This window comes from Halichoerus grypus, chromosome 1, assembly GCF_964656455.1.
Source record: "Halichoerus grypus chromosome 1, mHalGry1.hap1.1, whole genome shotgun sequence".
Lineage (NCBI taxonomy): Eukaryota > Metazoa > Chordata > Mammalia > Carnivora > Phocidae > Halichoerus > Halichoerus grypus.
In genome coordinates, this window is record NC_135712.1 from 185,878,672 (window position 1) to 185,903,180 (window position 24,509).

The 24,509-nt window shown below is 41.3% G+C and overlaps 2 protein-coding genes across 4 annotated transcripts in view; one reads left to right on the plus strand and one right to left on the minus strand.

Moving 5' to 3' along the window:
- Positions 1 to 1,702, minus strand: part of LOC144379562 (uncharacterized) — a 39,705-nt gene extending 38,003 nt beyond the window's left edge. Inside the window, exon 1 of the mRNA XM_078059209.1 lies at positions 1,336 to 1,702. Within this exon, the coding sequence (XP_077915335.1) occupies positions 1,336 to 1,702 (367 nt within the window). The remainder of the gene's footprint in view (positions 1 to 1,335) is intronic.
- Positions 1,556 to 24,063, plus strand: THOC7 (THO complex subunit 7). 3 transcript variants are annotated; one of them, XM_036066116.2, is made up of 8 exons: positions 1,556 to 1,719; positions 17,175 to 17,292; positions 18,771 to 18,898; positions 19,221 to 19,307; positions 21,536 to 21,593; positions 22,785 to 22,851; positions 22,934 to 23,003; positions 23,728 to 24,063. In XM_036066116.2, the coding sequence occupies exons 1-8, from the start codon at positions 1,701 to 1,703 to the stop codon at positions 23,793 to 23,795; spliced, it is 615 nt and encodes a 204-aa protein (XP_035922009.1). In that variant the 5' UTR covers positions 1,556 to 1,700; the 3' UTR covers positions 23,796 to 24,063. The 3 variants fall into 3 exon arrangements, with proteins under 3 accessions (XP_035922009.1, XP_035921920.1, XP_035922067.1); XM_036066027.2 differs by lacking the exon at positions 1,556 to 1,719 and adding an exon at positions 2,076 to 2,098; XM_036066174.2 differs by lacking the exon at positions 1,556 to 1,719 and having other exon boundaries at positions 17,222 to 17,362.
- The last annotated feature ends 446 nt before the right edge of the window (positions 24,064 to 24,509 follow it).

Sequence of the window (24,509 nt, forward strand, 5' to 3'; positions counted from 1 at the left end):
GTCTCCCGTTTGTTAAGAGTATTTTCTTTCCTTCTAAAACCAAGAAAATGAACAGGGCCTGATGCCCATGCACACGGAGTTTACACCAGTATTATTTTAAGGCCAAGGGAGGCTTCACACCCTTGGGGAGGTCAAATTATACCTCAGAATCTTCACTCGAAGTAATTTTTGGGTTTTTTTGCCTTTGTGCCAAAAGTCAAAGGTGCTAATTCTTGAAGAACATTATTGGAGTTTTGACTTCATACATGTGAATAAAATTTTACATATAATATACTGATCTCTAGCCAGAGTTTAAACACATTTCACTGCCATACATTTGCATTTACAACTCTTCCTCTTTGAAAGATCTAAGAGAAAACTAGGAGAATGAACCCAAGTTTCGCAAGGAACCAGAAACAACCAAATCCAACCCACATAACTGCTTCAGCCCGGATGTGAAGAGGCACGGTACTTGGGGGGGACAGGAAAGCTGGAAAATAACTTTATGTTCAACAAATTACCAAACCTGGGTTAAAACTCAGACACGCTCCTTATGGCTAACTGAATCTATCCCACTGGAGATCAAATCAGCGGTACTTGTTCTTGTTTCCTCTCACCTCTCACCACCTAAATGTTGCCATTTACGAGAAACTCATCGAAGTTGAATCAAAGTGACTTTTGGGAAAAGATGCCAATATGATCTACACTGTACTCCGGAAATGTGTTAACTCTACACACAAGGCGACGTTACTCCTTGAGCACCAACCCCACCCCCCCCACTTCACTTTCAACTTCCCCTTAAGATGGGGACAATCACAAAGCCATTTTTTTCAAAATCAAAGAGAAAAATAAATAAAGCACCCCATCCAGATCACCGACGGGCTCCCGGCGCCCCGGGGGGTCGGTGGGCACAGCGCTCCCGGGTCGCTCCGACAACTCCTCCGGGAGGTCTCCAAGTTTCTCTTTCCCCCTCGCCGAGCACCCGCCAGAGCCCGGGAGGGAAGGGGGCGGCCCCAGGGGAACCCGGGGCCTTCGCGGCTCGCCGACCGCGCCGGGAGCAAGTGCCAGCGTTCGAGACCCGCCCCGGTGCGCGTGGGCGCCAACTTCGCAGGGACCCTCGCGCCGCGCCCCCTCAGGGCTCCTAGTCCTGAGCGCCTCCCAGGCCAACCGGGTCCGGGCGCCCCGCCGCCCTCCCCTACCGCCCCCCCCACCCCCCCGCGGAACGAGCCCACCCCCGGCTGCGGCAGCCGGGATGCCGCGGCGGGGACGGCGGTCCCCTTTCCCGGGAAGGCGCGGGGGCCCGGAGTCGGGCGGCCCGCAGCCCCCGCAGCCCCGGCGGCGGCCGAGCGAGCTCACCTGGCGGCTGGCGGCGGCCTCCGGGGCGGCCTCTGGGCGTGGGCCGGGCGGGGGCGGCAGGGGGGGCGGCGGGGGCCGGGGCTGCAGCCAGGGCCGCCGCCGCCCGCTGGCCTCGCCCCCACACGCGCCGGCCGCGGCCGCCCCCGGGCAGTGCGGGGAGCGCGGGGAGCGCGGGGAGCGCTGATCCCGCGGCGGCGGCGGCGGCGGCGGCGCGGCGCGGCTCAGGCGTCGGAGCGGGCGGCCGCGGGCGCCGCCGCCTCCTCCTCCATGGCTGTTTACCCGGCTGCATTGTGGGAGTTTGACCTCCGCCGCCGCCAACCGCCGCCTCAGCTTGCGCCGCCGCCGCCGCCGCCGCCGCGCACGCCATGGGAGCCGTGACTGACGGTGAGGCCCGCTCGCAGCCACCCCGGCCTGCTCCCCCGAGCCCCTCGGCCGCCCCGGCTTCCCCCGAGCCCCCCGGCCTCCCCGGCCGCTTCCGGGAGCCCCTCGGCCTCAGCGATCAGACCCCTCGGAGAGCCGGCCTTTCCCCGACGCTTCCCCCGGGTCCTTCGGGCCTCTCCCCGGACCCTTGCTCGCCCTCGGAGCCCCTTGGACTCCCGGCCCGCTCTTCGGAGGCCGCGCTGGGCCTGCGGAGGGTGTGTTGGGAGGATGGCCGGGGGGCTGGGAGCACACGTGGGGGCCCGGGAATGGTGGCAGCGGTGCGTGGGCGGGTGGTACCGGCAAGGGGTCCAGGCCAGCGGCGGATGTGGTGAGGGAGCACTTGGTGAGAATATGGGGTCCGAGGAGTGGCGAAGGGGAGGAAGTGGTGGGGACCCTGCCGCAGGGGGCCGGAGGGCCTGTGGTGGGCTCGAGGGTGTGAGGACTTTAGGGATGGGGTGGAAGTTTGGGGCCAAGCCCGGACGGAGGGAGAGGTTCCAAGACGCGAGTACTAAGGGTGTCAGCGTACAGAGGGTGACACCCGGAGGAGCCTTCTGGACAGGTTGGGAAGGGCCCCCAGACAGTGGTGTGGATCGCAATGAGGCCTGAGAACCAGCCCCGGACTGGAGGTAGGGAGGGAGAGACAGAGATAATATCTAAAAAGCATAGATGTGGACGGGGTATCTGGAGGGCAATCAGAGAGTGTGCATGGGGGATTTAGGAGGAGCCAGTGTAGGGGTGAGGCCACCTGGGGTAGATCAAGGCAATAAAAGATTTGTCTGTGTATTTGTGTTGGGGACGGTGGTTTGTCGGGCAGGAATGGGAGGAGGGTCGGCAGGCAGATAAGGGGTTTGTGGAAAGTTGTGAGGATAGTTTAGGGAAGGTGGACCCACGTGTGCAGAGACCCAGGGGGTGATCTATGGACTGAGAGCAGAAATAAAATAGGGTGCCACCTTGGGAAAGGTGGACAGGCATGATGGGCAACTGGATGGAGAACCTAAGAAGGTTTTCAGTTAAGGAGGAAGGAAGTTCTTTAACATCTGGGAAGGGGATGTCTAGGGGTGCTGTGTGATTTGAAGAGAGGGTGACCAGTAAGGGTAGATGCCTGTGGAGAGGCCACTTCTGAAAAGTTGGGGGTAGGCAGGATCACCGCATTAAAGGGCCTGCAATGGGAAGAAGAGTAATAGGCCTAAATTTGTGATAACACGTAGTGAAGTGGGAGGCTCTTAAAGGTCCAGGACCTTCATGGGAAATTCTAACTTTGCTTCATTTCAGTTTTATTTATCCTATCTAGGCTAGGTCTTGGGATTACAGTCCAGAACCAACAGGCAAGACCTTCCCCCCCCCCCCCCCCTTAGGTTGCAGTCTGGTGGAAAGACACCTTGGATAATTAGTTTTAAGGGTGGCAAATGTTACCGCAGGGGAAGTACAAGGGTGGGAACTGTGGGAGCATGTAGCAAAGATTGCTTATCCATTCTCAAAGAACAGCTTCCCTAAGACAGTTACTGTTAATTCCGTTTTTGAAGAATAAATAGTTGTAGTTGGACTGGTGTTCCATGTGGGGGGACCCACTTGTGCAAAGGCCCCAAAGTGTTGGAAAAACTCAAAAGATGATAAATATTGGCTAGAATTTAAAAAGTTATAGCCAGAGATTTCTGAGGGCAATGGGAATGAGTAGTTAACATTGGTGCTGTGTGATCAGAATTGCAAAACAAAACAAAACAAACAAACAAACAAAAAAACACCACCATGCTGTATGTACTATGTGAAGAATGATGAGGGGAAGAGAAGAGAGGAGTTATGTGCTCTCTAACATAAAGAATTCATCGCGTGTCAAGGAGTGTTCTAATTATTAACTCCACTTTACAAATGAAACTGGGACACGAGGAGGTTAAGCAACTTGCCCAAGTCTGTGCAGTTAGTAAGGTATAGAGCCTGAGCTCAAAACCAGGCAGTCTGGCTCCAGAGTTCTTATTCCTCACTACTGTGCATTCAGCCACGGCTGCACTAGTCCTAGTGAGAGATATTGGGAGCTCAGACAAAGAGGGAATACAGAGGAGGAGGTAGGATGTCAGGACTTAAGTGGAGTGGATGTTAGAGGCCACAGGAGTACCCACTCTGCCCCTTACAAGCTGTCTGATCTTGTGCAGGTTAATTAACCTCTTTGAGCCTCTGTTTCATTCTTTATAAATGGGGATAATAATAAAGTCTATCTCATAGGGTTGTTTAGAGGTTTAAATGTAATAAAAGTTATAGTGGTTTGCACTGAGTCCGACATATGGTAACGTTCAGCAAGTACTATGAAATGTAAGAATTGGTTTACTCGTCTCTCCATTTTTCTTTGATTAGGACTGTGTCTTCTTCATCTCTGTATTTGCAGATTGCCCTTTGTTTTTTTTTAAAGATTTTATTTATTTATCTGACAGAGAGAGACACAGTGAGAGATCCCGGGAACACAAGCAGGGGGAGTGGGAGAGGGAGAAGCAGGCTTCCTGCTGAGCAGGGAGCCCAATGCGGGGCTCGATCCCAGGACCCTGGGATCATGACCTGAGCCAAAGGCAGACGCTTAACGACTGAGCCATCCAGGTGCCCCAGATTGCCCTTTTCTGCCGTTAACTGCCTTTTATTCAAGACCCACCTCAAATATTCATCTCTTTTCCAGAACCAGTTGATCTTTCACCTATTAACTATATTATTTTGTGCATATTACTGTTGTAGCCCTTAATACTTATTTCACTTAAATGACATATTGTAGAAAATATTTAAGGCAGTTCACCATAATGTGAAAACATAAAATATCAATGCATGAGAAAACAGGGCAAAAAGAGCATTGAGAGGAAGGAAAACAAGAGGAAGTTAGAAGTGGGTTGATCCTCAGAGTGCAGTGGGTAAAATGTGGTACATTAATTAAGACAGCCAGAAGTGACTGTTGTTTCTCCACTAGTTCATACCAGGGCCTGGTCCACTCTGCTCTTGTGTACAGGAGAGAAGGCAACTTTAGACACACAGTACAAACAGCTCTTTCTGATTAAAACACTAGATATTTCTAGTTGATCTTTAGGGTCCCCATAAAGAAAAGCTAGTGTCATATCCTTAACCTCTTATCAGCACCGATGATCATAGGACTGTTTCTTAGCACATCCCTGACTAGGTCAAAGAAGGCTAAATCACAATTTAGAAAGGCATCCTAAAGCCAATAGGTCATGTGGTTTAACTGAATACTTCTGCTGCTCAATACTTCTGCAATTCAGAGCAAGGTGTGTGTGTGTGTGTGTGTGTGTGTGTGTGTGTGTTCTAATTTGTTTTAAGAATACTTAGGTCATAGAAGAATGGATGAAGTACAACTTTTTCAGGCAGTCCTCTGTAAACATGGTTTTCCTCAACTGGGCTTTTGGTAAAAATCAAGCAGAAGTGAGTAGTGGGTATGATAGGTTAACAATGTATTGCATACCTTCTGGGCCCAATTCAAGGCGCTGTCTACAGCAGTAAACTACCGAGGAAGACCCAACTTCTGCTTGGGGGACAGAAGCAGTAGTGTGCAATCAAATAAGTAATAAGATAATTTCTGAGAAAGAACATAATTAATTCTGAAATTACTTAAGTTCTGAGAATGAACTGGATGGGATATGAAAGACCATAATGGGGGAGGGCTGCCAACAGTCAGATATGACCTCTCTGAAAAGTGACCCTTAGAGTAAGGCCTGAAGGCGTCAACCCTGTGGAGTCCAGGAAAGGATTCAGGACAGGTTATAACTAACGCAAAGACCTGAGGCAAAAATAAGCTCTCCCCTTCAGAGAAGATAAGGAATAAATTTAAAGAATAAGATAAGGGTTGGTCTCTAGGTGGGTCATGAGGGGTGAGATAGAAAAGGAGGTCAGAGAAGTAAACAGGAGCTTGCTGAGAGCCACCTAAGCCCTGGAAAGGAGATTGGATTGTCTTCTCTGGGTACTTAGATATGATTGGAGGATTTTAAGCAGAAAAATTAGTGATCCCACGCTTTTTGATCATTCTGGGTTGCTGTGTAGAGAATGGATTCTAGGAAGGCAAGAATGGAAGCAGGGAGGCCAGCGAGAAGTATTCCAAGAGTCAGGGTGGGTTTGGATTAGGATGATGGCAGCAAAGAAGACAGGAGTGGCCTGAATAGCTCATCCTGAAAAGTTCTTGGAGAAGTACCAATACCTGTCTCTGGAGTTTAAAGGACAGCTAATGCCCTCTTACAAATTTGAGGGGCCTGGCAAGATGCTGTGCCCTCATGTAATCCTTCCATACAAGTTTGCCTATCCATTCGGACTGGGAGCTCTTAGAGGAGAAGTGCTTTATTCCCTGCACCCTGTACAAGGACACTGGCTAATTTGAGGAACTGCCCTCCTCAGAGGGGAGGAGAGAGACATGATATTTTTAACTATGGATACTGAACTATAGATATCACCAACAGTACCATTTTATAGATGGCAAAATAGAGGTCCTAGGAAGTGAGTGACTTACCGTCACATAGCTAGTTCTTGGCAAAGCCGGTCTCTCTCCTCCCCTGTTGCGACCCCAGCATTTTGACTAACTAAAAAAGTTTTTGGTTTTGTTTTGTTTTGAAGATTCTACTTATTCATTTGAGAGAGAGAGCACAAGCAGGGGGAGAGGGAGAAGCAGACTCCCCACGGAGTTGGGAGCCCGATGCAGGGCTCGATCCCAGGACCTGGAGCTCATGACCTGAGCTGAAGGCAGATGCTTAACCATCTGAGCAACCCAGGTGCCCCTGAAAACAGTTTAGATGTTGTCACTGTTAACTTAAAACTATGTTCACAGTTTGTATTTTGTATGTGTTAATTTAAAGGGTGTTAAACAGTGTTAGTACCCTGATAGAAATCATTTCAGAAGCACTTTTTTTGAGAGAGAGAGAAAGAGAAAGAATCTTAAGCAGGCTCCACGCCTAACTCGAGCCAACGCAGGGCTTAATCTCATGACCCTGAGATCATGACCTGAGCCGAAATCAGGAGTTAGGCGCTTAACCGACTGAGCCTCCCGGAAGCACCTTTTGCCGTGCAGAGAACATTAGGTACATACACCGATGTGCCAGAGCACAGATGGGAGGTGAGAAGGAGGTGGCAGGGAGCAGGGTGTGGCTGTACATTCCATTGAATAGAGCTTGTTGGTTTTGACAGTATTTTTTTTTTAATTGAGGTAAAAGTATATAACATCAGTTTCAGGTGTACAACGTAATTTGATATCCGTATGCACCGCAAAGTGATTGTCATGATAAGCCTAGTTGTCATCCATCACTATACAGTTGACCCACTTCCCTCATTTCGCCTACCCTGCAATAACCCTGTCCCTCTAATAACCACTAATCTGTTCTCTGTCTGGTTTTTTTGTGGTTTTTTTTTTGGTACTGTTTGTTCATTTGTCTTTTAGATGCCACATATAAGTGAAATCATATGGTATTTGTTTTTCCCTGTCTGACTTGTTTCATTTAGCATAATACTCTCATGGTCCATCTGTGGTTTTGCAAATGACTAAGATCTCCTTTTTTATGGCTGAGTAATACTCTATTGTATATATGTTTTTGTTTTTTAATTAGAAAGTATAATGCTTGGATATATGCTTGTTAAAACTTAAAATAATGGCTTTTAATATGCCTATGAACAATATGACAGAATAATGGAACTGTGCTATGACTTTCTAATAATGTGATTGTGTATATTTTCCTGTGGCAGAGGACACTACTCATCTGTAAAAAGAAGATAATAATACACACTTTATAGGGTTTCTTCAAGGGGGGTGAAGTGTGATAATACAGGTAAAGCACTTTGAAATTGACTGTTTAATCTCTTGTCCAAACCAGGACACTCTCCACAGTGAAAGGAACAAACAAGATGTATGGTCCTCAAATAGGAGTGTATAAATGCTGTATAAGGGCCTGCTGCTTCTGTGATTCCTATTTCAGTTGCTGGTCCAGTGTCAATTGGACATTTGTGGTCACGGAGTTTGTTTGGCCTTTTTTTTTTTTTTTTCCCACTAGTGCCAGTGGATTTGACCACTTTGTTCCCTCGGCTGTGATGCCAGCACGGGGGTTACTGATGTAGTATAACTATTAAATACTGTTTCTTTAGCCCAGATTAATAGTTTTTCAAAGCAAAATTGAAGTTTCAACCTTGACTTTATTAGCACCACACTCTAAACACTTAAGTAAATCTAGAGAAAAACAAAAGGACCTCAACACTATTTTTTTTGCTTTTTAAAAAAAATTTTTTGATTGAATTTTGGTTTAAGTAATTGACATTAGCATGTATTTAGACTAGCCCTAAGTATCTCACAAGAGATCAATATTTACACGGAGAAAGCAAACCATCTTATTTACTGTTCTTTCCACTGCCTCTTTGTAACTTCTTGATGTTGTTGGCCTTCAAAATTGTTTTAGTGATTTTAAGCTTCTTGAAAGGAGGGGCTACGTGTTATTTTAACTAACCTAAAACAATGAGACATAGTAATTCAGCTTAATAACCCATGAGCAGTGGCGGTCCAATGATAAATCTAAAAGGAATCTGCATGCTCACTGGTTTTACATGGCCCTAGTCTCTCCTCTTGTAGGTCAAGTCAAGCCAGTTTTCTTGTTTCTTGTTAACACATCATAGATTTATTAAAGAACATTGAATAGAACTTATAGTGCAGAAGAAGTGAAGTACCTCAGAATGACCAATAAGCTCACTCTCCAGATAACCACTATTAGTATTTTTAAAAAGAAAAGTAATGCATGTCAGACAATTCAAGAAAAAAACGCACCAAGTGACAAGTGAAAACCTCCCCTCTTGACCTTCCATGGCTAGTCTCTCCTCCCAGAGGTAGTCACTATAAATTGGTTTTTGTTGTACCTTTTCATAATGATTTTTAAGTGCCTTTATAAAGGGTAAAAAGCACCTTCCCTGGTGCCAAACTTGTGAGCTTGAGTCAAAGCTCTGCTCCATATTTCTGGTGACATTTAATTTGAGCAGCTAACTTTCAGTTCCTTCACTGGTAAAATAGGGGTAGTAATATCTACTTTATAGGGCTATTGTGTAGATTAAGTGTATTTATATGTAAAAAAACACATACTTAGCCGATTGCAAGCATTGTGTATATACTTTACAAGTTTATGCAAACATTTACACACTCTTCTGTGTTTTATTTCTGTAATCATATCTTGGAGCTCTTTCTACCTCATTCTTTTGTATTAATGTGTAGTATTTGATTATATTTTTAAAATTAATTATCGGGGTGCCTGGGTGGTTCACTTGGTTAAGCATCTGCCTTTGGGTCAGGTCATGATCTTAGGGTCCTGGGATTGAGCCCCACATCAGGCTCCCTGCTCAGTGGGGAGTCAGCTTATCCCTCTCCTTCTGCCCCTCCCCCCCTTGTGCGCACACTGACTCGTGGGCGCTCTCTCTCTCTCAAATAAATACAATCTTTAAAAATATTAATTCTCTACTAAACATTTAAGCATTTAGTTATTTTCAGCTTTTTACTCTTACAAGTAGTATTCCAATGGAGATATTTGTGTAGATGTCTTCACACACCTGTGGGAATAACTTCTAGAAGACAGGTCAAAGAATGTATTTATTTTTAATTTTGGAAGGCAGCTATGCTCACCACTATTATTCACCCTGTCTCAAAGTGTGAAATAAATTATCCCTTCCCATGGTTTTCAGTTTGGATCCAGAGTGTTTAGGAACACCAAGAAAAAAACAATGGTGCATTTCCATGCTAACAGAATTCCTTGCTAAAGTGCTTTTAGAAAGAAAATGCTAATCTTCACTGGTAGGTCCAAGGATTGCTCTTTCCTAAAAGCAGGTGACAATGCCGTGCTGTGAGGTCTAGCAGTTTAGAGAGGCACACCTGAGGGTAGATTAGCCCTAGGAGGAAGTTACATTAATGGTGACACTCTTGCTACTGGTTGTCGAGCCTTGACCCATCCGTAAAGAAATGTCTTGAAAGTTGGCCCACCATTATCTTCCAAATTGTTTTCCTTTTTCCTATTTTGAACACTTGCTCCAAGATGTTCTGAAAACTTGTTTTGTTTTAATAGCTACTGTGAGGGAATAACAATGATGGGTTTTGAAAGTCTGGGTTTATGAGAGATTGTCCTTTCTGTGGTAAAATGAGAACGCAGTTAAAATGGCAGTGTCCTCTGACCAGAGGCTTGGAGCAGGAGAGTTGGTCTAGTGGCTATAAAGCAGTCATTTCTTCTGCCTCTCTGTTTATGGAAAATGGGATATTAAACATGTAACCCCTTGAAAGGACTTTTTGAGGCTTATTTAGTGTCTTAAGTAATGACGTAGTTTTTCCCAGGTATAGGTCAGCATATAAGACAAAGAGGGGTCTAAAATGTATCCCAAATTGATGAGTAAATGTTTGCTTATCAGCATATATGTGTCATAACTGATTTTAAAGTGATTCTGAATGGCAGGCGTTTTGTAGGTATAATAACAGCACAACGTGTAACTGAATCCAGTAGGAAATCTTCCTACAAGCCTAAAATCAGGTGGGAAAGCGCCAGTCTCGGGGCAGATGTTAGATATTTGGGGTTAAAAGCTTTTCCAGGGATGCCTGGGTGGCTCAGTTGGTTAAGCGTCTGCCTTTGGCTCAGGTCATGGTCCCAGGGTCCTGGGATCGAGTTCTGCATGGGCTCCCTGCTCAGCGGGGAGCCTGCCTCTCCCTCTGCTTGTGCTTTCTCTCCCTTTCTCTCTCTGACAAATAAATAAAATCTTTAAAAGCTTTTCCAGATGGCATTGATGTACATTGTCAGTAGAGAAAGCAATCATGACAACTAAGGAATGATATTGATAACATCATTAGAATAGTTTCTAAGCCATCTTAACTGTTTTTATAAAGGGTAGGCCAAGGTCTGCCAGAATTAATAATATTATCATTTAAGTTGCTTATGGAGAGTTTCAAGCATGATGGTAATTTATGAACTCAATGTATATAGTAAACAAAGCATGTTTTAGGTGTGTTCAGTCTAACGCTAATTGATGAGGTACCATTAAAAATACTAATACTCATGGGGCGCCTGGGTGGCTCAGTCATTAAGCATCTGCCTTCGGCTCGGGTCGTGATCCCAGGGTCCTGGGATCGAGCCCCGCATCCGGCTCCCTGCTCAGCGGGGAGCCTGCTTCTACCTTTCCCTCTGCCTGCCACTCTGCATACTTGTGCTCTCTATCTCTCTGTCAAATAAATAAATAATATCTTTAAAAAAATAAAAAATAAAAATACTAATACTCATGTCATCTGTGTTAGGAACCATCAGCATCACATCTACATTTAAAAAGAATAGGCTGTTTGGGGCGCCAGGGTGGCTCAGTTGTTAAGTGTCTGCCTTCAGCTCAGGTCATGATCCCAGGGTCCTGGGATGAGCCCCGCATCAGGCTCCCTGCTATGCGGGAAGCCTGCTTCTCCCTCTCCCACTCCCCCTGCTTGTGTTCCCTCTCTCGCTATCTCTCTCTGTCAAATAAATAAAATCTTTAAAAAAAAAAAAGAATAAGCTGTCTTCAAACTGGCGTCTTTCCCTTTTGTTTTACTTTGTTGCTGTTGGAGCAGTGCTCTGTATTTTTATTTATGTTATTTCAGGGATTTTTATTCCCAGAGAATTTTCTAGGCAACAACTGTGTCTGCAGTTTAAGCTAGAGATACTGTGACCTTATGATACGAAGCTTGAGACAGAAGCCAAATTGGGAGAAATGATAACTAGGCAAAACTCTGAATGCCTAAGTGCATTATATATATCTACATGGTTACACAGATGTGTCTATAGATACAGATATATCTAGATAGATACACCTTTCACAGTGTTCACTCACTTTTTAACATTTTTTAGGATGATACAAGTTGTGGATTAAATTTAACATAAAGATACAGGTAACTTTTTTTTTTCTTTCCCACCATGAAAAGGCATTGTGCTCCTTTGTATAATTTCATTTCTATAAGTTTTCACAGCATTCCTTCCAAGTGGATATGTTATTCCCATTTTACAGATGAACTTTTATTCCCATTTTACCAATGAAGTGAAACTTGGTCCCACACACACACAAAGTAAAACCTCTGTGGACTAACCAGAACGTTGGCCCCAGTTTTTTACTTTGGCCCAAGGGTTTGGCTGTGAAGAAATGCCCTTAGAAGGAAGAGGGATAGGGCTGAACTGGGAGAAGGACCTGGGACAGGAAATCCATGGTGCTACCAGAATTGGACTGCCACACTCCTACACATGGCACCTAGGCATTGGTCCCTGCCTTTTCCTAGCCAAGCCTCTGCTCGGTCCTAACCTGCCCCAGGACCTGTGATTCTAATCTCTAATTTTCATGCCATTTTAGCTTCTACTGCATGTTTTTTTGGGAGCCTCCTAATAGCTTCCCTGCCTTTGGGCTTTTCCCAGCTGCAGTCCATTTTGTACACTGCTCTCAGCTTAATCCTTCTAGAAAGTCCTGCTCCTGAATCTTTAGCAACTCCCAATTGCCTGCCAGCAAAGTCCAAGTCCACAGGTATGGCATTCACTAGTGCAGACTCCCACATTCTGACCTCTGTCTTTCTGTACTTGGGTCCCAAGATTTGTCCAGCCTCCTTAACGTTCTCATGTGCACATACATGTTCTAGCCTTTCATTCCCCACCTCTGTTGGAGCTCACAGCTTTCTCCCTGTCTGGGGTGGGGACGGGGAAGGGACTTTAGCTTGCTTTTAAATTTTTTTTTCCCTTTTTAAATATTTACTTAAAGATTTTTTTTTTTTTTTTTAAGATTTATTTACTTGGCAGGGGGTAGCAAAGGGAGAGAGAGTCTTAAGTAGACTCCACGATGAGCACAGAGCCCCATATAGGGCTTGATCTCACAACCCTGAGATCACAACCTGAGCCAAAATCAAGATTCGGTTGCTCAACTGACTGCACCACCCAGGTGCCCCAAAGATTTTACTTTTTTAAGTAATCTCTACATCCAGCGTGGGGCTCTAACTCACAACCCCAAGATCAAGAGTTGCATGCTCTATCGACTGAGCCAGCATGCACCCCTCTTTTTTTTAAAAGTGGCTTTATTGAGGGATAATTTTATACAAAGAACTGAGTATTTTATGTGTACAGTTTGATGCATCTGGACATATGTAAACACCTGTGATACCATCACCATAATCATAGCTTTCTTTTTCAAACAACAGCTAACAGATTTTGAGTGCTTATATGGTTCAAAAATCAAATAATGTAAAAAGAGATTTCCCCATCTTCCAGCCTGTTCTCTATCCCACTTACACTGCCCCTCTCCCTTGGTAACCCCTCTTATTAGTTATATATCATTCCAGGATATTTGTATGAATATAAGCATATATTCTCATTTCTCCCCCATTTATGTGTGAAAGAAAACATGCCATACATACTGTTCCTCACCTTGCTCTTTTATCAAGTTATCTTAAGTGATCTCTCTCTATCAGCACATAGACATTTCCTCATTCTTTGGGGTTTTTTTTTTATGGCTTCATAGTATTCCATTATATTCTTGTACCAAAATTTATCTAGCCCCCTGTTGATGGACATAGTCATTTTGCATACATATAAGTTTATCTAGGATTGTTGGGCCAAAGGGTATATGTTATTTGAGGTGTAGGTAAATATTGTTAAAATACCTTTTAGCTTTGTTGATTGATGATTTTTTAAAAGATTTTCTTTATGTATTTTATTTTTATTAGAGAGTGAGCAAAAGGGGCGCCTGGGTGGCTCAGTCGTTAAGCGTCTGCCTTCGGCTCAGGTCATGATCCCAGGGTCCTGGGATCGAGCCCCGCGTCGGGCTCCCTGCTCCGCGGGAAGCCCGCTTCTCCCTCTCCCACTCCCCCTGCTTGTGTTCCCTCTCTCACTGTGTCTCTCTGTCACATAAATAAATAAAATCTTAAAAAAAAAAAAAGAGTGAGCAAGAGAGAAAGAGAGCACAAGCAGGCAGGGGGAGAAGGAGAAGCAGACTCCCCACTGAGCAGGGAGCCTGATGTGAGGTTCAGTCCCAGAACCCTGGGATCATGACCTGAGCCAAAGGCAGATGCTTAACTGACTGAGCCACCCAGGTGCCCCAAAGATTTTGTTTATTTATTTAAGAGAGAGAGAACTCAGTGTGGGGAGCAGAGAGAGATAAGCAGACTCTGTGCTGAGTGTGGAGCCTGATGTAGGGCTTGATCACAGGACCCTGAGATCATGACCTGAGCAAAAAACCAAGATTCGGACACTTAGAACTGACTGAGCCACCCAGGCGCCCCAGTGACTGATGATTTTTAAGTATGAAAAGAGCAGCCCAAATTCCATTTCCCCCTCTTACCCCAAGCCAAAGGAAGCTGTCCTAATATCTTCTAGTGCATGTCCGTGTCATTCATTTAACAATCTCAGTCTTCTCTGCTTGTGTGTTCATATGCACGTTATTTCTCCACCACGAGCAAAAGAGCTCAGGTCTTTATCTCACATCCTCAGAACTACTCTGGTACCCTTGGACACATCTGCTCATTGATCAAGTATTCATGTCTTTTGTACAAGAAGAGAAATCTCTGCTTTGGACCTGAAAATAAGATGGTTGCCTGCTGGTCCTTGTTAGTATTTTATTGAGACAAAACTCTTTGGAGGGCAGATGGTCCCAGGCAGGCACCACAAATCCAGTTTAAAAATATTTATTGCACATGAGAAGTGTAAAGACACAGTGTGAGAGTTTGGGGAGGAAACAATGAATAAGACACGGGACTGGCCCTCATGAACCTTTTCCCCAAGTTTATTTGGCCTGTACAGTGTTCTAAACATTTTTCAAAAACTTTTAAAATTGGGATATTGCATATATAAAAGTACACAGATCTTAATTCTACAGCTGGAATGATCACAAAATGTGCTTGAACCATTTTTAGTTAGTCACCAAACTCTAAAAATCTCTTGAAAAATGAGCTGTGGTAATAGTTTCCCCATTAGGGTACTCATTTCCCAATTTTCTATTCCCTATTATCGCTGGTCCTCAATAAAGTAGAATGACCAGGTATCTGGGAGGAAGATGGGATTTGTTGGGGGGTTGGAAGAGCAGAGATAAGAAAACAAGAAATTGAACAAAAAGAAAGGAAAGGAATTGAACAGCATCAAACATCAGACTGCTCACCTGCTGGATGTTTACTTTTAACAAAGTTAAAGCATGTTTGTAATAAAAAATAAAATCAGTTCATTTTCTGCATTTTAATCTCTTTGAGGACTGTTTTGTCTCAGGCTCTTCAAATAATAGTGTTGGTGGTCAAAAATTGATAGAATTCTTTTTTTTTTAATTTATTCATTTGAGACAGAGAGATACAGAGAGAGAGAGAGAGAGAGTAGGAGCAGTGGGGAGAGGCGGAGAGGGAGAAGCAGACTCCCCGCTGAGCAGGGAGCCTGATGCGGGGCTCGATCCCAGGACCTGGAGATCATGACCTGAGCCGAAGGCAGACGCTTAACGACTGAGCCACCCAGGCGCCCCAGTGGTCAAAAATTGAAAGCATTAGGTTGTATTTTACAGTGTAAAATTAAAATATCTGATGAATTGATAACTTGAGCTGCCTGTCAAAGCCATGCCTCTGAGAACAAAACCCAATTCTAAAAATGTTTATCCGATGTTGTCACAGAACAGATTTTAAAACTGCAGCCACCTGCCTTCCAAAGTTTATCTCCGCTGCACCTGCGCTCAGAAATACTTCTGCCTACACACAGGAACTGTTGTTTAAAGATTTTGCCGTTGATTCATTGTGCAGGCTCTCCAGGAATTAATCACACTTTAAAATTTATTTTTAAAAAATAATGCACGAACATGGTGAAAAACAAACAATTATGTGAAATGATATAGAAAATTAAATTTTTTCTCATCCCCTCTGTAGTCCCGCTCACCAGAAGAAACCACTATTACCAGTTTCTTGTGTTCTTTCCAAAGATTGTCTCTGAATACATACATACATAAATGCACACACACAGACATACACAAAGCCTCCCCCTTTTCTACACAAATGACCGCAAACTCTGTGCTTCTTTGCCCCTGTTTTGTTTTCATTTCACTTCTTGTACCAAAGATTTCTTGCTATTGGTATATACATACACACTATTGGCTGCATCATATTATATTAGATGAAGGTTTCATAATCTAGCCAGTCTCTTACTGGTAATGTTTAGGTTTGCAGTCTTTCTACTACAAACAGCACTAAGAACATCTCTTTACATTTATCTTTGTGGATGGATGCACATGGTATCTATGGGATGAATTCCTTGAATTGGAGTTCTGGGGTCGAAAAGATAAATGCATTTGAAATCTTGTTTGTGATAGCCCATTTGTCCCAGAAAGAGCCTACCAGTCTACATTCCATCAGTGTATGTAAGTGCAATTTCTCAGTATCCTTGCCAACACTTTCTATTGGGTATTTTGATCTTTGCCAATCTGATATGAAAATTATGTTTGGGGTACCTGGGTGGCTCAGTGGGTTAAGCCTCGGACTCTTGGTTTTGGCTCAGGTCATGATCTCATGGATCATGGGATCCAGCCCTTGTTCGGGCTTGCTGCTCAGTGGAGAGTCTGCTTAGGGATTCTCTCCTTTCCCCCATGCGCATGAGCTCTCTCTCTCTCAAATAAATAAATAAATCTTTTAAAAAAATTATGTTTTATTGGGTTTCAATCTGCCTTTCTCTTGTTATGATCCAGCATTATTGTCCAGCAAGAGCACGGCCAGGCAGGCAGATTGGAGCCCCACTTATTACTCATCATTACTCTTTGATTTCATTTTCCTTTTCTTTCCCTTGAAGCAAAAGTGAAACAGACTTGTTAAAAAAGAAAAAAAAGTCTTCATGGGGAAAGAAACATTACAGGTGTAAGAACTAAATTACACTTTGCTTTTTTTTTTTTTTTTTGACAAATCCATTCCCGGTTCTCTGACCCATCACTCATTCTTTTCACCCGATCTGCCACTACAACTTTCAAATCTTTTCTTCTGTGCCTTTCACCACTACCTCACACTAGTCAGAGATAGGAACACTTCAGCCTTCCTTCCGTCTGAACAGGTTTTTCCAAAACAAAGTTCTCCAAAAACTATGGGCTTATTTCCTTGGTGATACCTGAAAACTATTTCTACTCAGCACCCCAGGAGTAGAATTCTAGTTCCGTGAGCGCATTGATAACCCTGACCCCTAATACAATGCCTGCACACAATAGTCACTAAATAACTGTCTTTATATTGACATAAAAATATATACATAAGTTGTTGTAAAGCCTACAAAACATAAAATTTGCCATCTTAACCATTGTAAGTATACAGTTTAGTGGCTTGAAGTATATTTGCGTCTCAATGGTTTTCTTTTGGATGAATGAATAAGTTGTGATATTGGTTATTTGTCCCTGAAAGTCAGCAAGAGCCAGACCATCGTTTTAATTCACGTTGTTCTTCTTCTCTCCAGATGAAGTCATACGGAAGCGTCTCCTAATTGATGGAGACGGCGCTGGAGATGATCGGAGAATCAATCTGCTCGTGAAAAGTTTCATTAAATGGTGCAACTCCGGGTCCCAGGAAGAGGGGTATTTCATCTCACTGTTGTTTCTACGCCGATGTCCTGATCAAAGTTTAGACCGTGTATACAACAGCCCTGTCAGTATTTCAGATTTTCACTCACCTTCAGATGTCCTATGGAGGCAACTCTGGGTTAATCAAGTGTAGATTTTTCTGGCCCTTATTTCTTTCACAGGCCTGCTTTATGTTTATTAAAATGTGCAGAAGGTGTAGTGGTAAGAAATAAGGATTAAATTCTGTCTCATTAATTTGGTCACTTTTAGCATTTAGTTAGACAAAATATCTAAATGAAATTTTCTTTTTCTTTAAAAAAAATTTTTTTTACATAAAATATTTGAGTCAGTCTTTATTGCATTACTTTTTCTTTTTTAAAATTTAAATTCAATTAATTAACATAAGCTATATTATGTTTCAGGGGTACAAGTCCGTGATTCATCAGTCTTATATAATACCCAGTGGTCATTACACCACATACTCTCCCCAATGTCCATCACCTAGTTACTCCATCCCCCACCACCCTCCCCTCCAACAACCCTTTTTTTAAGTAAGCTCTAGGCCCAGTGTGGGGCTTGAACTCAAGACTCTGAGATCAAGAGTCACCTGCACTACCGACTGAGTCAGCCAGGTGCCCCAATTTTCTTTCTTTAATAAGCTCATAAAAAGTTTTTATGGATTGCAAGGTTTTATATATATTTAATAACTTTTTTTGCCTTAGAAAAATTTCGCTCATTTGAATTAGCTTTTCACATAAATCATTGTAAAGAGTGAAAAAATTGTGAAAATAAAGTTGTGAGAATAAAAAACCATCTTAAGACTTTTTTTTTAAATTTTATTTATTTGAGAGAGAGAGAGGGAGGGAGAGCAGACTCACCACTGAGCAGAGAGCCCCACACGGGACTGGATCCCAGGACCCTGAGATCATGACCTGAGCCAAAGGCAGACGCTTAACCAACTGAGCCATCCAAGCACCCCTTGATTAAAACATTTTTAAAAGTATTTTAAACAAAATTTAAACAAGTAGTTGTTTGAATTAAGCTTATATTGATAAGAACAGCAGTCCCATCTTTGCACTTATAACTAAAGCAGTTTATAAATCTAAGTACATCCCATTAGGAAAAATTAAACATAAGAGAAAGATGTTCTAAATTATTTTATTTTATTTATTTGTTTTTTTAAAGATTTTATTTATTTATTTGAGAGAGAGAGAATGAGAGAGAGCACATGAGAGGGGGGAGGGTCAGAGGGAGAAGCAGACTCCCTGCCGAGCAGGGAGCCCGATGTGGGACTCGATCCAGGGACTCCAGGATCATGACCTGAGCCGAAGGCAGCTGCCTAACCAACTGAGTCACCCAGGCGCTCCTAAATTATTTTAAATAAAGCACATGATTCTCTCAGAACTTGATAGTTCTGCCTGCACTGTAATATATAATAGTTCAACTTTGGTATTTCACAAAAATCTTTATTCTGTTTCTCTCTTTTCCATTAGATATAGCCAGTACCAACGTATGCTGAGCACACTGTCCCAGTGTGAATTTTCAATGGGCAAAACTTTGCTTGTATATGATATGAATCTCAGAGAAATGGAAAATTATGAAAAAATTTACAAAGAAATAGGTAAAGAAACTTAAAGAAATTAATGTGTCCATGTAAAATTTTAATTTTTATGGTCTAAAGGAGACAATATATACTAGCATTTTTCTTTGGTTAGTGGTAAAATAATAACAATGACAATGTTAATAGAAAGAATATAGTAAATGTTAGCTACAAAAATGTATTCTGATATGATTACAGTATTTTGGGTTGTAGCTATTTTTTAAACACCAGCATCTATTTTATTAGCAATGGAACTTAATTTAAAAACACATTTTAAAATTGAAAATGGATGAAAATTATACATGTTGTTGCAACTGTCTTTAAAAAAAACCTTTTCATATAGAATGTAGCATTGCTGGAGCACATGAAAAAATTGCTGAGTGCAAAAAACAAATTCTTCAAGCAAAGCGAATACGAAAAAACCGCCAAGGTAAGGGTTTTGTGGGATTTAGTGTGCAAATGCTTTATTACTGAATACTATTTTCATGCAGCTTTTAATGCTGTGTGGTAAAATCTTCAGCAAGAATCAATCTGAATTATTAAAAAGAATTAAGAGCTAAACTTAATTCTTTAAAACTATATTATTCTTTAAAATAGTGGAGGACGAAGGCTATGCTGAAAAACCTTTTTTTAAATTTTTGCTGGATTGTATTGATTATCCAAATATTTCTTTTTTTTAATACAAATATTTTTTTTTAACGATTATTTATTTATTTATTTGACAGAGAGGGAGGGACACAGCGAGAGAAGGAACACAAACGGGGGAGTGGGAGAGGGAGAAGCAGGCTTCCTGCTGAGCAAGGAGCCCAATGTGGGGTTGGATCCCAGGACCCTGGGACCATGACCTGAGCCAAAGGCAGACGCTTAATGACTGAGCCACCCAGGCACCCCTAATCCAAATATTTCTTAAGTATTCATTTTTTTTTTTACTGTCTTCAGACCCCTTTGCCCTAAGTAATGTTATGGTTAATCAGCAAAGGCAGTTCACACAAGTACACTAGACCTAAGGTTTTAATGGTTGTTTGTTTGTTTCATGGAGTTACTTTCCAGGAAAAAGAAAATAATTTAAGTCCCATGAGTTTTTATTAAGTACAAAACAAGCAAACATTTAAAATTTAGCTTTGTCCTACTCTCTTTTGTTTTTTTTGTTTTTTTGTTTTTAAGATTTTATTCATTTATTTGACAGAGAGAGGGAGAGATTACAAGCAGGGGGAGCAGCAGAGGGAGAGGGAGAAGCAGGCTCCCCACTGATCAGGGAGCCCAATGTGGGGCTCCATCCCGGGGTCCTGGGATCATGACCTGAGCTGAAGGCAGATGCTTAACTGACTGAGCCAGCCAGGCACTCCTCTTTTGTTTTTTAATTAGGGTATGTCCTCGTTGCAGTCCATAAAAACTATTTCAAAATAATTTTAATGGCCGGGGCATTGTTCCTCCTATAATGTAAACTGAAAGAAAGGAAGATAAAAAATATGATGCATAATCACAATTGTGACCTATATATAAAAAACTAGAAGGAAATAGAAAATGTTAATGGTTATTTTGGGGCTGTGGGTTTTTATGGCTTGGGATCTTTTTTTTTTTCTTTTGTCACCCCTGGACTGATCATGTATTATTTTGTAATCCAAAATATTTTTATTAAAAGTCACACTTTTATTGACTTAAAATGCTGATTTTCAAAACAATAAATTTTACTTTTCAATGAGCCAATTGAGATATTTAACTCCTTATTTTAAAAAATTGGTTTTTGAACTCATTCAAAAATACATGTGGTCAAGTTCAGTGACCAATTTACAAAAGGGGATATACCAACTTATATAATAATTATTATCAATTCTAAAATCATTTAAAAAGGTTTCATAGTGTTTTTCTCAATTAGTTGAGGCTTTTATTTATTCATTTTTTTAAAGATTTTATTTTTATTTATTTATGTGACAGAGAGAGACACAGCGAGAGAGGGAACACAAGCAGGGGCAGAGGGAGAGGGAGGCTTCCCGCTGGGTAGGGAGCCCGATGCGAGGCTCCATCCCAGGATCCTGGGATCAGGACCCGAGCTGAAGGCAGACACCCAATGAGCCCCTAGTTGAGGCTTTTAAATGAATGCTGGCATTCATCATTTCAAGGTTAACAGGAAATAACAGGGAAACTTGGAGGCCTCAGTGGAAAAGAAGGAAGGAATTTTATCATTTCTGAATTTTAAATTGTTTCTCAATTTCTGAAATCTTTACCTTTAGAATGAGAATGAGAAGTGTAATTTGCCACTGTTAAGATCTGAAATGAATGGTAGGATATATTGACCTCGCTGGTCTTCTCTTTGTTGGGCAAATAGTGAATAAGATCCTCTTCAGAATCAGTCCACTTAATGATCAATGAATGGCTTAAGTTCACTTCTCCTATGCTGGCCTCTTATATCCTGCCCAGGGATAGGTAAATGGAAAAACAGAGTGGGAGCAAAAGACCTTGTTTGGAACAGTTTTGAAATCATGTATCATTGTAGTTATTGTTGAACCAAGTGATATTGGCAGTACTCTTTCCATCCTTCAGTGTTTTCATTTCTTTATGCACTGAGAAAGTGATTAGGAGAGACCGGTGATATACCTTTTTTCTCATATCCATGTTCAAAAAAAACCTTAATTTGGTAAATATTTTTGTATCTTTCAGAATACGATGCTTTGGCGAAAGTGATCCAGCACCATCCAGACCGGCATGAGACATTAAAGTAAGTTTAGAGTTTACTTTGAAAGGAACCAGTCTTTCTATATAAATGTTTACATACTAGCCTATGCATTCCATTTTTATGGGAGTACATAATGTGTTTCAGAAGAAGGGGTCAGATCTTCCAGATTACATATTCTAATACCACTTGATTGAGTTTTTCCTTCCTCCGATCTTACTGTCTCTAGTTCTAAACTAAATGCATATTATATATATATCAAATGAAAATAGATAAAATATGGTATACTATATATATAGTAGAATACTAAATGAACAGTTTAAAAGAACAAACTAGATATACACTTTTTTTTTTAGATATACACTTGTTAAACTCAGATCTCAGGGGCGCCTGAGTGGCTTAGTCTGTTAAGTGTCTGCCTTCAGCTCAGGTCATGATCCTAGGGTCCTGGGATCGAGTCCAGTGTCGGGCTCCCTGCTCAGTGAGGAGTCTGCTTCTCCTTCTGCCTCCCCTAGCTTGTGCTAGTGCTCTCGCTCTCTGTCTCTTAAATAAATAAATAAAAATCTTTAAAAAAAAAAATAAAAAAATAAAAACTCAGATCTGAAAAACATAATCAGTGAAAAGAAAAACAGAAGACATAATGAATTTTAAGTTATTCCTAAGTTTCTCTAACAGATGCAGAATAACATTTATAGAAGTTAACTCCCCCCATTATATACTAATACTGTATATTATTTAAAGAGACAAATATGTGTATGAAAAAGGATTGGAGTGATAGAGTGATTGCCTGAGTGGGGAATAGAGGAGGAAAAAGGTCTGAGATAGAGGATAGCCAATAAGGTTCCAAGAGGATTTCAAGTTAATCTGCAATGTTTTATTTCTTTTACCAAGGGGGAAAAAAGAAGACTTTTTTTGGTTAAATAAGTATGATAAAATGTTAAAAGTTATCAATTCTTGTGGTGTGATATTCTATTTATCTGTGTTTTCTTAGGTTTTAAAAATTATCTAGAAAATTTGATTTTAATTTAAAAAGTACATACTTAGAATTTAAGAAGAGATCATCCCTAGCTTCAAAGTTTCATCATAATGGAGTGTAATAACTTCTTATCTTTTTTTTTTAATTTTTATTTTATTTTTTTTTAATTTTTAAACTCTTTAGTAACTAAAAAGTTAGGTATTAATTGTGACTTCTGTTCCCCCAACTAGCAAGCTATAACACTGTTTTATTATTTTCAGGGAGCTAGAGTCTCTGGGAAAGGAACTAGAGCATCTTTCACATATTAAAGAAAGTGTTGAAGATAAGGTATTTGTACACATACATTGGTCTCTATGATATGTATATGTGTATAGATCAATGTGTATTAATTTTTTTCTCATTAACACAGCTGGAATTGAGACGGAAACAGTTTCACGTTCTCCTTAGTACCATCCACGAACTTCAGCAAACGCTAGAAAGTAAGTAGAAATAGTCACAGAATGAATTTTTATCAAGACTTTTAAGTGATCCAGGGGCGTGCCTTCTAAAATAATACATCTTATTGAGAGAGTACACCTTCAGTTTCAGAACAGGAGTATAGCAGGATGATGTTAAAAGTGTTCATGCTGTTCAGCTTTCTGCATATATGCAGAAATATATCATTTAAAATACATGTCCAATAGTTCACATTAAGAGAAATTCAGGGATGATAGATTTGGAATTCTTCTTGGTTTATTATAGTTTATTGCTATAAAGTAACAATTCAGGACCCAGGCAGGCAGCAGTAAGTGAGTGGAGTAATTAGTGCATAAGCACATTTGCATAGTCCATGAATGGAAGGTGCTTTGGGGAACTGGAGACTTGCTCTTTGTATTAGTCAATACTAATTTGTATCAGCCCATTGGAAATTTCGATGTTATCTGACCTCCTTATTGTTTTTAAGAAAAACCTAAAACCTAGATTTTTTTTTAATGTATTCTATCACATAAATTTTACATTTTGACTTAACTAATAAACACCAAAAACCAAAACAGCACTTTTAAAACCAAACACTGTGTGGGCTGATGACAGTCATAGGCTGCCATTTTGCCATCTTTGTTTTAGACATATCGGCTCATAAAGGATAAAAATGTTGTCATGTATTCATAAACATATAATTTAAGCAAATTTGACTAAAGTTTTATGGTTCTTTCTCAATTGCAGATGATGAAAAGCTCTCAGAGGTAGAAGAAGCTCAAGAAAGCACCATGGAAACAGATCCTAAGCCATAAACAGACTAATGGTTCACCGTTCCCAAGAAGGCGGAAGTAACAACATGCTCCTAGTGCGTTTAGAATTTGTTGTGCTCTTGAGCTATTTAAAGTTTTGGCAGTAGACTACTTTGATTTTAAATACTAATGCACAGTTCATTCCTATTTCTTTACACAAAGGAAAAAAACTTCAGTATAAATTTGTTTGTATTGAAATGTCTTTTTTATTCTTAAACTTAAAAGGTAGGAAGCGATATCCAAAAATGTTTAATAAAATGTTTTCAAGCCAGATATGTTTGTGCTCATTAGTATTCTAGGTAGTTTTTAACTGGTAAGACTGGTTCATTTATAAAATAAGTTGAAGATTGTGAGAAAGTGGCATTTCTAGGATGTACGTGAAAAAAATGAGTCCATCTGGAAATTGTTACCATCTTTGAAAATGGAGTTCATGAATAGGCTTCATGAGGGCTGTGAACTTGTGAAATTATGTACAAAATGTTTGTGGTATGTGCTCATTTGGGGAGAGGTTGCCCGATCCTAACAATCAGTGGTATAAGAGGTAATTACAAGATGCAAATTAAATCAATATGCATTGCCTTCTAGATCTCTCTCCGTAATGCTTAAGCAGTGTGGTTGTTAAATGTTTTGATGATATGTTTTCTTCTACTGTTCCATTATTTAGGAGTCATTTTCAGTAGAAAAAACATATTGACAAAGAAAAAGTTGTCTCAGAAA